This window comes from Ciconia boyciana, chromosome 2 (assembly GCF_034638445.1).
Source record: "Ciconia boyciana chromosome 2, ASM3463844v1, whole genome shotgun sequence".
NCBI classification, from domain to species: Eukaryota; Metazoa; Chordata; class Aves; order Ciconiiformes; family Ciconiidae; genus Ciconia; species Ciconia boyciana.
Genome location: NC_132935.1, coordinates 13,519,846 through 13,533,713, shown reverse-complemented (window position 1 = coordinate 13,533,713; position 13,868 = coordinate 13,519,846). Strand labels below are relative to the sequence as shown.

Genomic DNA, 13,868 nt, shown 5'->3' with positions numbered 1-13,868 from the left:
GCCTGGGAAGGAGAGCGAGCCGCAGAGGAGCATCCCAGGAGCCGTGGCTCTGTCCTCATCTCCTCCACCCATTCCCAGGGTGCTGCCTTGTGCCTCCCTTCCCTCGTCTGTGAAAATCAGTTGCTAGCGCAGTGGGATCCGCAGGGTAGAGTGAGGTGACCTGATCACCTTCACCCTATTTCCGGCAGCAGCCAGGTGTACACAGCCCATTCTGCCCCCTTCTCACACCTTTTGGCCCGTTTCAGACAGATTTGTTACATGGGAAGAAGCTTCAAAGATAATTAATTCTCTGCCAGCATCATTAAAAATGGGTGGCCAGGAAGATGGGTGTTTGGACAGTTGCATGTTTGTCTCTAACTTCTGATCCTGTTTGCAGTGGGACACAGCAAGCCACAGATCGCAGCCAAAATAGTCTGCGGGAGAACGATTGTGAGGGGAAGTAGAAGGGAATTTTGAAGGAATATGTGGAAATAATAGAGAATATTCAGTGCAATCCAGTTTAAAGGTCAGTCAGCATAAATCTGTAGAAAGACAGGCATCATTTGTTCCACTGTTCATCTGCTTGCTTTATTATTAAAAGGGAGAGGGGAAAGAAGAAAACAGAAGAGGAAAAGCTCAGAGGTGCTAATGCTTTGGGGAATGACAATGACAATGTTGGTGATCGCAGGTTAGAGGGAAATGGTACTTTGTCATCCTGACCGAGCCAGATGTTTGAGGCAGAGCCCTAAGCCCACGGGCAGCCCTATCCCTGTTTCATGGAGCTGAGCAAAGATGCCCCATTTCCCAGAGAAATGCCCGGAGCTTAAATGCACCCTTGAAAGTCAACCAGATGCTCCAGTGCTTCACCGAATTGGAGCGAGTGCGCGGGAGCATCCCTGGTCTCTGGGGCTGGGAGGTGCAGAGGTGGTGGTGACTGTGAACGCAGAGCACCGTGCGGTTACACTGGCACATCTGCAATATAACAAATAGCATCTCTGCACAGCATCTCCTTCGTGCTGTGTGTTTAGCATTTCACAGCTTGCATTTCATGAGAGCCTTATCTGCGAAGCTGCTTCGTGGAGAATTCATGTATGAAGTGCTTCATGTATGGAGAGTTGCTTCATGCTGGGTTTTGAGTACATGGAGCTGGAAGCTGCCATCGCTACTCTTATCCCCAGCTGGAGCTGCTTCCTCTGGCAGTACATCATTTTGAGTTTCCATATATACAGGAGTGGTATGATCTGTGATGGGCAGAGTAGCAGAAATATGCTCTAGAGACTTGCAAAGTATTCATCAGCTGCAAACAGAACTGAGAAGTTAGCGGCCACTTATACAGCGACTATTTCTGGCTCTCGTGCCAATGCAGAAGTGAGAGGAGCAGGTTCAGGGACAGCACTGAGGTGGTTATAAACTGTCTGCTGATGTTGGATGTGTCCAGATGTAACTGCAGTGGGATTTTTATCTTGTTTGATCTTCATGTCTGCTGGGTACTGGACGCAGCTCGTTATTTACAAGTTTCACAATGAGAAAATCTGTGTTTGGTTAGACATGAGATCATAGAATCACAGAATGGTTTGGGTTGGAAGGGACCTTTAAAGATCGTCTGGTCCAACCCCCTTGCCATGGGCAGGGACATCTTTCATTAGATCTCTAGTTCAGATTCTTCATTTAATACGCTTCTAAAAAAACAATGCAGGTCTTACCTACGCTGCAAATGTCCACTTTCCATCCTCCTCCAGTTTGTAAACCCTGGTGCCTCCCCCAACCCATCCCAAGTACTCCTTGATTGTAAAAGATGAGTTTTCCATCACGCCTGAAAATATTATGAATCCAGAGGCCATCTGATCAGGAAGAGTAGCAAATTGGAGTCAAGCATTGATTAGAAAAGGCATCTTCTCAAATAGGAGATTGACATCAGGTTTTTTTTATTGATGCCTGTTATGACAATTAATTTCCCCTCCTTCCACTCACCCCAATGAGTGCAGGTAGATTTTAAGACACCTGGTGTAGTTTTCCTTTGTGGTTGTGCTGACTGATGTTGACCTCAGATCCTTTTAAAAATATGTTTTACAGAATTCTTACATTTGGGAACTTCCAAAACCACTTCGACATATGAATCATGCTTAAAAACGGAAATTTTTTTTTTTAAATTCTGTAGGGAGTGAAGTGCACAGATCAGAGCTTGATGGGAATATCAGCAGGGTCACAGGAAGGGACCCTGTTTAAAAGGGATCTAAGGGTTTCTGTGACCTTTGCTAGCTATCTCTGTCAATATTGAGTGAAAAGTGGTGTTTTAAGGAAACTTTTGTTCCAGAAAAGACTTGATAGGCCTCCATAGATCTGCTGCAGTTTCTTTGAACCCACCTCTCCTCAAGACACAGACCTTTGAAAATGTTGATTTGCATTAACTCTTCTTTCTGCCTTTACTTTCACAACCAAGGCAGGCCCTATAGCTTTATTTAGAAATCACCCATCATTAGTAACCACAGTCATTTAGTAGACATATTTACAAGGTAAGTGACAGTGGGAAGTAATTAAACTTAATATAAATCACACTCAATTTCAAATCTGCAGGCTTCAAAATAATAATTAATAGAAACTGCAGCTTCTATAAAAAGATACAGTATTTATAGCGGTATCTTCTTTCTTCTCCAGCTAAACACATTGAGTATAGTGGAGATTAAAATCCTGTGTCTGTTCATCCTGTTTGTTTCAAAGCCATTTTCTACCTGTGGCGCGCTTCATTGTGAATTATCCACTGCTTTTATTCGTTGTGGGAAGATTTTTGATTCTTAAGTTGATGACGGGGATGGCGAGGAGGAGGAGTTCAGCATTGTCCAAAATGGCCTTGTAAATGCACATATCTTGAGCTGTGGCTTTCTGCTAAATCTGTGTTTTACAGATCAGTGCCTAATGATGTGTGCTTTGTTTCACAGGTGTCATGCAACTGGCAGGTCTGCTGGTGGAGCTGATGGTCACAGCCGGGGTGGAAATTCTTCATTAAACACAACAGAGTAAAATAATCAAGGAAGGTTGGAGCCACTTGCAAGATCTTCTGAGTTGATTGCTCACCCTGTCAAAAAAAGCCACCATTTGGGACGACAGCCCGCTGCCAGTGGATGCCATGGCTAGCAAAAGAAAGTCAACAACTCCCTGTATGGTGCGAACTTCTGAAGTCATGGAGCAGGAAGGCGCTGAGGGTGTAGAGGCTCCTAAAGAGAAGGGGGCTGGTGCACTGCAGCAGGACTTTAAAAAAAATTGGCCTTCAGAAAGCTCAGTCAAGGACTGCGAAGTGGTTGAGGCAAAGCCCCCAGCTGAAAATCAGTCTAAGAAACCCCAGGGTGGTTATGAGTGTAAATACTGCCCTTACTCAACACAAAACTTAAATGAATTTACAGAGCATGTTGACACTCAGCATCCAAATGTCATTCTCAACCCCCTGTATGTCTGTGCTGAATGCAACTTCACCACCAAAAAATACGATTCTTTATCTGACCACAACACAAAATACCACCCGGGAGAGACTAACTTTAAACTGAAATTAATTAAACGCAATAATCAGACTGTTTTAGAGCAGTCCATTGAGACTACCACTAATGATGTCACTGTCGCAAGCAGTGGGCCAGAAAATGCAGAGTGTGATGATTCACTTCATGGGGGAATTAATGCAAGTAAAACACCAATGATGAAACTGGGAAAGCCTAAAGTGGAAACCAAGAAGGGTCCCAAAAAGCCAGAAGAGGGAGTTACGGAAAACCCTGTGGATGGCACTCTCCCCCGCATCATAACTGAAGCCACTGAAGCTATTGCTTGTATAAATGGAGACCTTCTCCATGATGTGTTAGCCCATGTTATGCCCTCTGTACAGCTGCCACCAAATATTAACCTTGTCCCCAAGGTCCCAGTACCTCTGAACAGTACCAAATACAACTCTGCACTGGACACTAATGCAACCATGATCAACTCCTTTAATAAATTTCCTTACCCAACGCAAGCAGAGTTGTCGTGGTTGACAGCAGCGTCAAAACATCCAGAAGAACAAATCCGAATCTGGTTTGCTACGCAACGTTTGAAGCATGGTATAAGTTGGTCTCCTGAAGAAGTGGAGGAGGCAAGAAAGAAGATGTTCAATGGTACTATCCAGGCAGTTCCCCAAACCATCACTGTCCTGCCGGCTCCTTTGACAACTGCAAAAATGCCCCAGCCCATCATCCAGACAGCTTTGCCTTGTCAGATACTGGGCCAGACCGGTCTGGTTTTGACTCCCGTGTCAAATGGTTCAACTGTTTCCTGTTCACCAATTACACTTGCTGTTGCCCCAAACCAGGGGCAAAAGAGGACGATACAGACCTTGTCAAGTGCCCCAGAGGCCAAGCGTCCTCACGTAGTTCAGGTGCCTGAGATTCCTGCCAAGTTGACTGCTGTACCACTGACGCCAGCCAGTGAGCGAAAAAAGACAAAGGAGCAGATAGCAGAGCTGAAGGCTAGTTTCATGGCAAGCCAGTTTCCCGATGATGCGGAAGTCTATCGGCTGATAGAGGCAACGGGTCTTTCCAGGAGTGAGATCAAGAAGTGGTTCAGTGACCACAGGTACAGAAGTCAAAGAGGCATTGTGCACATCCCTGGCGATGCTTTAGGGAAAGATCAAATAGCACCTTCAGCTGGTCGACATGGCCGTTCATTTCACCCATACACAGATTTTACTCCCCAGAGATTCAAAGAGAAAACCCAAGAGCAGCTTAAGGCCCTTGAGGAGAGTTTCCTAAGATGCTCTTTTCCTACCCAAGGAGAATTGGACAGGCTTCGAGTGGAGACTAAGCTGAGTAGGAGAGAGATAGATTCATGGTTTTCTGAGCGGAGAAAGATAAGGGACAGCATGGAGCAAGCTGTCTTGGACTCAATGGGATCATACAGAAAAATTAAAGAACAAGGAACTCCCAATGGTGCAATAAGCCAGGCAGAACTGCTGAGTAGCTCCCAGCTCCCTGGTGCTTTATCTGGGTCCTCCACCACATTTAAGAAAACCCAAGAGCAGATTCATCTACTGAAAAGCACATTTGCAAGGACCCAGTGGCCATCACCCCAGGAGTATGACCAGTTAGCATCTCAGACCGGGCTCACAAGAACTGAAATAGTTCGCTGGTTCAAGGAAAACCGGTCTTCACTAAGAACGGGGTCGCTTAAATGGATTGACCAGTACCAGAAGCAGTACGTTGTTGATGGTCATAACGAGCAAAGCCAGAAAAAGGGATCAAAACACATCGAGAGTCCAAAGAATGGTAATGAGATGTCTCGGCAGCATTACCAGGAGCATAAAAAACTGAATGAAGAGAATGGGGGGAAACTAGTGGTGAGAGCAAAAAGAGACTGCAAACCACTGAAAGACTCTTTGTTGGGGAATCAAGCGGAGGGTACAGACAGGTTGGAGTGCAACAGCCACGACGGCCATGGCAGCGAGGAGAACGAGGAGCCGGCAGAGGTCAACTGGGTGGAGGTGACAGTGGGTGAGGATGACGCTGCATCGGACTGTACGGACAGCTGGAGCCAAACGGCACCCGAAGGCCAGGCAGAGCTGGCGGACTTTGACTCTGAAAGTATATCTGGAGACAATTCCCACGTATAGACAGGTAATGCTGATGGTGCCCTGTTTCTCTGAGCCTGCCTCTGTCTGGGTGTGCTTCCAGCATCCTGTAGCCCCTCTTCAGTATAAATCCCTGGAGCCCATCCCTGCCGGATCCTTGTGCCTGCTGGATGCCTGAACAAAAGGGAGACCCATCCTGCTTGTAAATTAAAGCAACTGCATGGTAGGGGAGGGGTTAGTGCCGTTTGCCTTGTTTCTTGTCTCCTTGTGGGTCAAGTCCTGGATAAGGGAGGTTTTTGGGGTTTTTGGGGGGGCAATAAGTGATTAAACCTTAAACTTTCCGCCTTTAAATGACTTGTGTAACCTCTGCAGCGCTTGATGTAAAACATACCAGCTAAGCCATGCAAAGAAATAGTAAGTAACACTAATTGCTAATATCCCCCTTGCTAACAGATCATTGGTCTCCTGTGAATAGAGGCTGTGCCTGCTTTTGCACCTCAGGTCCTTCCTTTGCAGCATCCTGCCCTGCTCAGAATAAAAGGTCACTGGGTGAAGGGCCCAGGACAGAGATGCTTCTTTATGCAACAGCAAGCAAAAAAAAAAAAAAGAAAGATGTGGGGACTGAAGTGGCTCATGCAAATGTGCTCTCTTCCTCTTGCAGGTGAAAACTGTCTCCAACCTTGCTTTGTTCTGCTTGCTCACTCGAGAGGCTTGTGAAGTGCCCCAGACTAAGCTGTGTGGGTGTTTTAGCAGCTCTTCTTCACAAGATCTTGAATTTAAAAGCAAGCTGCAGGGCCTTTCTTTAAGGGAGTTTTCTATGATCTTTCACAATGTGAAAGGACGTGTTATTTGGAGACCTGAAGCCTGTTTCTGATCACAGTTGCATAGGTATAAACTTGGAGGAAGCACTGTCAGCATTTCTTGACTTGCATGTTGAATTGAATTCACTGGAGCCTGTAACATTTTGTGTTCAGTCTCTCTCCCCCGAACTGGAGTCTCCTTAAGCTAGAACTTATCCTACAGAAAGTTCAGCACCCTGCATTAACAACCACAGTGAGAGAACACCTATTTTAGAAAGAGTTAGTAGTTTCCTGGTGTGTAATAAGTATAATATACTTAAGCATTTCTTTAAAAAAAATACAAAAATTTAAAAAAAAAAAAAAGGAAATACAAAAGCCAGGACTGATAGAAGTTCCTCCACACTTGCACTGAAGACTTTTACTGTTGCAGCTGGCAGGACTTGAACTGAACTACTATCTGTTGCAGAGGTGCAGTTTTTCTTAGCAAGCCCCGCCAGTTAGCCTAGAGCCCTCCACTTTCTCCTTGTACAATACTTGTCCAAAAGTCTCCTGGACATTGAAAAGGGAAACCCTGCAGTGGTTTTATTATGAACTACGAATTGTGTCAGCCAATTTTGAGAAATGTTATCACAGCATCTGTATCACAAAGTATCTTAAAGCTCCAGACTGCAATGCAAGGCACTGTCCTGTGTTATGCTTGCAGGAGTTGGTAATTAGGGATGCGAGGAGCAGATTGTGTTACCTGTGTGGCAGAGGCAGAGATGAAAGGAGGAAGGACATGGCAACATCTGCCGGAGGCACGCTGGGGTGCCACTGTTGTGCAGCCACATAAGAAAGGAGAGCCAGGATCTGATCTGCCTTTTAAAATCAAATGCGCGATGAATAAATGCATTGTGGGATTTATTTTTTTTTCCCGGGCTTCTTATTCCAGGTCACTTCCCCCTTCCAGCTATAAACATTCGTACTGAGGAGGGGGAGCAGATGAGGGGCTAGGAGAGGGAATGGGGAGCAGGGCAGGAGAGGGAGGGTTGCCTGAAACCACTGTTTCTTACAAACCTTTTGTACCATGAAACCAAGCTCTGCAACAGCCCTCTTCCAGCAGCGTAGGTTTGGTGCCTGCGTTTTCGTGCTTGCGAGCAGCATAGGGTATGTTGGGGTGAACCTCCTGCCTTCGTGCCCTGGCCCAGGTGCTGGCTGTAAAGCTCTAGGGCTGTGGAGGTGCTCAAGTGTTATCAGAGAGGAATTTTAATAACAACTTTGATCTCTGTTAAACTTGCACTGGGTTATTCTTTTGATGAGGAGCTTTCTGGTGGCTGGTTGTAAAATACACACGTACTGAGAAGAGATGCACTGGAGCAGGGCTTCCACTGCGAAGACCGTGCAGTAAGATCAGAAGACCATTTTGTCCTCTTCTTTTTGCCCATTTCTCAGCATGCTGGCCTGAGGACTTGACAAAAGCCTGAAGTCTTTTTCATTTTCCTTTATTCTCCCTTAAGTCTCAGCCCAGAAACGCAAGTGCCTGCTCCATTGCCTGTATGGAGGCATTGTCACAGGCGTGACACAAAAGCTGGAAGCTTTATACCCCACACTGATGGGACCGATGGTAAAATCCCAGCTACTGGCTCCTTTTTCCTTCAGGATAAGCTTTCACTCTTATCTTTGTGAAGCCTATCTCACATAATTTTTAACTAAAACTTTGGTGTTACATTAACAAGGTCTTATCTTAGGTGACATCCAGGGTATGACTCAGAAACAAAGACTGCGTAAGAGCTGACGGAGAGCTTGTTTCTGCCTGTTTTATAAAAGTGTGATTTTTTTATTTTTTTTTTTTCCCCCCTAACATCATACTCCTTGGTACCTTAGAGGGGTCATGTCACTGCCCTGGCTGCACACAAGAGGTGGACTGAAGAGCTGACAAGGGACTCCTCTTGACTCTCACGCAGCCACAGGCATTATGTGAAACTTTCACTGCTGAACCCTACATTGGGCAGAAACACCCTGCATGATATTCGTATTTTCTCAGCTTGATGTATGTAGTTTAAAGTGAACATTTTTCAGTGATCGATCTCCATGCTCCTGTTGTTGGCTGAATTTGTGTGTGGCTTCTGTAAAACCTGAGGTCTTCCAGACCATCTCGGTCACTCTCTGCTCTGGTGTGTAGCTTTAGGAGTTTCTGAAACTATTAGGGCGTATTTGTGTTACAGCCTAGACAGACTTTATGCCTTAGAAAATTGAGTTTTTCAAAACTGATCTGTGTTCAGCAGATTTTGCTGCTGCTGCAGCTAGTGGAAGCTTCACGAGCACATGGCCTCGGCAAGAGCAGGATTCACACCAGGCTCTGAAATACCATCCCTGGACTAGGAAAAGGCTCTGTTACTAAGTCCGTATCTGAAGCTTTTGGGAAAATCGGATTTATTCCACAGAGCAGGTCAGGTTTCCTGTACAGTGAGGCTGGGAGATGTGTCCCCGTAGGGCACCAGGGCCTTCAAGACGTTGAGTGGCTGCTGTAGGGTGCACTAAAGCCATCACTGAAAATGCTCCAGATGCTGCATAATGAAGCCTCTTGTAACGAGGCCCAACTGCTCTATCAAGAGAGTGCTTTAGTTCCCTTTCCATCAGTAGAGATATTCCTGCCTTCCAACAGCATGGGTCAAAATTAGGTCTGTTGTCCCCATTTGCGCAAGCCCAACAAACAGAAACTGGTCCTAAATTAAATACAGCAAATTGCAGCTCAGACATGAGAGCGGGACCAGAGCGTACCAGAGTGGTTGGCAGCTACCGCTGGCTTTCTTCACAGCATTGTCTCCCCGTGGGGTTTTCCCAAGATCAGTATTTCCTCAGTCCAGAGCTTTTTTTTTTTTTCTTAGAAGCATACTTTTTTCCCCCACCACCACCACCTTCTCTACCGTAAACTTTCTTTTTTAGAGTTGTCTCATGACCTCCATTTTAAGCTCAAACCCTGCAAGATGTAGGCACCATGGCTCATGGTGGGAGCGAGGTAGGTGGACACCCCAGAAGATGCGTGCCCTGGCTGTTGATGGCTGTGACCACTGCTGTGTTGAGATGTGCCAAAGGAAAACCATGTCTGGGAGTTGCACACCGGAAAAAAAAAAAAAAGAGTCCGAAGGAAGTCACCCCTTGCTTCTGCTGTATGCATCGTACTGGGCATCAGAGGTGGTCTGGGTCTTTTTGGTGTCTCCAACCTCTTTTGCACCGCTGCGGGAGCTGAGATCACTCAGTTGCTGGTGGCCCAGTGCATTCCTTGGTGTCCGAAACTGGTAAAAGTGAACAGCACTGGAGTTTCCCTCCTTTTCTGTCCAAGTTCTCATTTTTCTTGTGGTTTAGGGTTTCATCCATAAAGCTAGCTATAGTCCCTGTTACTGGTGTTGAGCTCCAAGGTGCCATCCTGAAGTCAATATGAGATTGACCAGTGGGTTTTGCAGAACTCTGGTCACCCTAAAGCATTTCAGGGCGTGAGGCTGAAGGGTGTGTTGGAGACCCAAGCTGTAACGCGCTGAAGGACTTCAGAGGGGGAAGCAAAACCCAACACAGCAATTAAAATTTTCCAATGAGTTAGGAGGAGCAGGGGGCTGTTTGAGGAAAGGTTGCAAGGACAGGGAGGACTTTTGCCTTTGGTGTTGGTGCAAGCCCATACCCTTTTACTGGGCTCAACCACGTTGCTTTCTGCATTGCAGATGCCAGAGTTCACTGCTTTTGTGGGAAATAACAGACCTGGTAGCAACATTCATAAAAGATGTGAAATAATGGGTTAGCTCATGTTTCAGTAAGCACTGCTGCAGGATGGGTGAGAAGGATGGTGCAGGAAAGCCACCTTGTGCTACTGCGTGCAGCTCCAGCCTTGAGTGGGTGCTTGCACTTCCTGCACGTTTACACCGCAATGGGGAAAAACATGCTGAACGTTATCCTTGTGATAAAGCCCTTGCTCTGCGCTGGGAACTGGTGATATGCGTAGGTGGGTGAGCATTTGAAGGTTGGGTTTTTTGGGGTTATTTTTTAATCTCTGGTGCATAGTGCAGCCTTTATGTAGGTGCAGGAGTTGTAGCGGAGCCAGGGTGCTGCTCTGCAGAACACAAGCACATGCAATTTTTTCCACTGGCTTGCAGTTTGTATAATTATTTTCTAAAACTATGCAAAAAAAGTATTTAATGAGAGGATTTACTGGGGAAGAAAGACCTGAAGTCATCTTGCTTTTAGCACCATCTGTCCTGTGGTTGCAAAGTGGCTGTCCCCAACCCATGTGCACATCGTCTTTGAGCCAGCATGAGGATCTGCCTGAGGTGTATAGAATAGTAGTGAGGGATCAGCAGAGTCAAGGCTGGGCTGTATGTCCCTGTTAGATATCTATAGGGGCTTATAAGCTGGGTGTTACATACAACAAAAATCTGGCACCCTACTGCAGCATCAGGTTGTGATAACGCATAGGCTTCAGGGTATGGTTAATACAAAATACAGTCCTACCGCATGTGCAGGGATGTAAACTGGACGGCATGTTAGTTGACAGCTCAAATAGTTGTTCATAGTGCCTTCAAAAATAATATGCTGCTTTTATAATTTTTGCAGGGGTACTCCTCAGCTGCAGTGTCCTGACGTTGAAGGGGAAATGCTGTCTGAAAATAGAAGAAAACTCTATTTTCCTGCCTGGGGTGAGATAGCGTGTTGCAACTCCAAGTCTCAAACCGCATTTGCGGAGGCACAGCAAGAAATACTCTCGTGGAGCATCATCATGGGATCGTTTGTAGTGCCAAAGTCCTACTACTGCATTAAAAAAGAAAAGAAAGAAAGAGAAAAGGGTCCTTGTACATAGGTTTCTCCTTAGCTTCTCTCCCACCCACTTTCCTGCCCAGCCTCTTCCTCTACTGGAACAGATTTGTACAACGTGGAAGTTTTGTTAACTTTTTAATAGGTGCAAGTTATTCTTGCATATAATGCCATTGCAAAATTTGGGGGTTGGTTTGAGGGAGGGAAGTGTCTTTTGTGGGGGAGGGAGAGGAGAATTTTTTCTAAAGTGTTTTAAGACAGATTTGCAATCTTTTGGAGTCTCGTTGGTGCGGATCAACGTCTGAGCCCAGATCCTCGCCCCGGTTTATGTTTCAGCCCACTTAAATGCGTTATGGGGTTGGGGAGGGTCATTCTGGAGTGGTTGGGATTTGGTTTTTTCCTTGTTGTTTTGACTTTTTTGTTTTGTTTTATGGCCACCTGCTACTGGTTGAAGTATTTAAGTCTCAGCTTTTCCATGCTCCTACAAGGCGAGTCTTCTCCAGCTCCTGTACTTCACTTTTCACAAGCCAGCCCCAGCTGAGGGTTTCTGAAGATTGGGCGAGAATGCCTTTTGTTGTTGGTGGGTTTTTTTAGCACTTTTTGTTTAAACATGCAGTACAACCCCTAGAGGGGTCAGAGCAAGGAAATTAAGATGCTTCATAATCCGAACTTGTTTGTGTTTCTTTGGCTGGTACAACGATGGACACTGTAACCAACAGTCTGCCCTCCAGCTTTAGATGTTGTAGCACACAACAGAAATTTCTGATTAATCCTTGCCACTAAATTTTTAGATCAGTCCTAGGTTCCCGAGTGCTCTTTTTTTCAAACACTGCTAATTTGGATTTGTGTGGGGGTGTCTGTCCATGCACGTGTGAGGAGGAGGAGGGAGAGTGGGAGTGTGGGTGTGTAGGCAAGCGGGTGCAAGAGCCGTCCGGTGCATTCCTCTGACGAGCTGGGTTCGGAAGCCTTACCCACCTTTCAGTACGCTGCACAAATATGATGCTAGGGAGTTTGAATAAATCCAACTTTTCTAACTTGTTGCTCATTTGTTGTAACTCAATAAAACAAAGGCTAAACATTTTGGTAACCTTTTTCTTGTCTCTTTTTTTCTTTATTTTTATTCCATTTAAACTCCTTGGTGCACAAGAGCTCAGTGTCTTTAGAGCCACGATTAGGATTTTAACTGGGTTTGCAGTAATCGGCTTGGCAAACACTAACCAGATTAAAATGAACTTGGTGAACTACTGCAATTTATTTCCCTGGTGTTAGATGGCTGTTCCCTGCACCAGGGCACTACTCCACGAGAATAGTGCCTGGGAATCGGGATTTGGGGATGGCTTTATTTTGGTTGCAATCACAACCTGAATGAATGAATGAAACCATCCCCATGACTCACCCATATGGAATTATTAATCATCAGCACAACATTTAAGTGTTGAGGCAGGTTTGCAGTGGGCAGCAGTGAGTGCTCAGCAACTTTCCTTACGATAAAGTTGTCTGGTTCATCGCTGAAAAGAAGTAACTGGGGCAGTGCTTGTGCTCGCTGCATTTGCATGTCATGGGCCAACGGCAAGAGGTGGGGAAGCAACCTCGGCTCCTCCACGGGCAAGGGCAGCCTGGCAGTGGGTATGCACGTGTCCATCACACACGGCACTGTGCATTGTACTCTTGCGTGTGCGGAGGCAGATGCCCACACAGTCACGTCTGTAACCCCTGCATGGGTTGTCAAATCGATGGATGCAAGTGCCAGGTGGCAAAAAACGAAAATGCCACCAAGGATGATCCTCCAGCACTCCAAAGTTGTAACTCAAACTAATTGCCACTTTTGTCTGCTTTGCTTTACATGAAAGGATGCTAATAATTTAATTGCCCTTGTGCAGAGTTTGTAACAGCCACTTGGCGGCTTAATATTCCCGTTTGCATCTCTCCTATCTGATGTGCGCGTACGTCTGTGTGTCTGGAGCACTGACCTACTTTGCTTAACCAGCAGCGCTCCCAGGGAGCTCAGCAGGAGGTTTGGGAAGAACAAGACCCACCTGGGTTTTTCCTGTATTTGTGCAGCCCCAGACACAGCAGGATTAGGGGCCAGGACTGGGGCGCTTTAAGATCTCTGCAATTCAAATAAAACAATAGCAGTGGCCCTGGAGCCTGTCATCGCACAGATAATAAAGCTGAAGCTCTCCCACAGCAAACAAACGGGCTTGCAAAAGACTGGCATGGACTTCGCCGGCGTCAGCAGAACGGCAGCAACGGGTAGGTTTGTGCAGGCAGGTTGCGGTGTGATACCAAACCTTCAGACACCAGGTTTCATCAGGGAAAGCTGATCCAGTGGCCCCCTTTTTTTTAAGCTTAAAACAACCCAGGTTCCCACAAAGATTGCTTCAGTGTGGCTGCTGGAATGGGTTCACAAACTGGGCATTGCAAGCAGGCTTTGTTTTGAATTAATACTGCCGCAGTGACTGCGTTTCTAGGAGAGTCCAAGCGGCGAGGCACAATCGGGACATTGTTTGTACGCGGTGGCCATTAGGGACGGCCTTGGCCGTGGGGTTTCGTTGGACACGGATGAAAACAGGCTGCTGACACCGAGTTTCCTCCTGCACAGCCTTGCTTCCCTGGTGCAGGAGCCTGGCATTTGCACCACGGTGCGTGGCTGAGAGCGGGGCCCTGTGCCCAGTGAAGCCCCGCAGCGAGGGGATGGCTCAGAACAGCCTTTCCTGGGCAGGGTCCCC

At 46.4% G+C, this 13,868-nt stretch overlaps 1 protein-coding gene across 7 annotated transcripts in view; it reads left to right on the top strand.

The window, feature by feature from the left end:
* ZHX2 (zinc fingers and homeoboxes 2) overlaps positions 1-12,220 on the top strand; it is an 80,712-nt gene extending 68,492 nt beyond the window's left edge. For all 7 annotated transcript variants that reach the window (XM_072851950.1, XM_072851954.1, XM_072851956.1 and 4 more), the window contains 2 exons: positions 2,916-5,606; positions 10,942-12,220. In XM_072851950.1, coding sequence (XP_072708051.1) covers positions 3,104-5,602 — 2,499 coding nt within the window. In that variant the 5' untranslated portion in view covers positions 2,916-3,103 and the 3' untranslated portion in view covers positions 5,603-5,606; positions 10,942-12,220. The remainder of the gene's footprint in view (positions 1-2,915; positions 5,607-10,941) is intronic.
* The last annotated feature ends 1,648 nt before the right edge of the window (positions 12,221-13,868 follow it).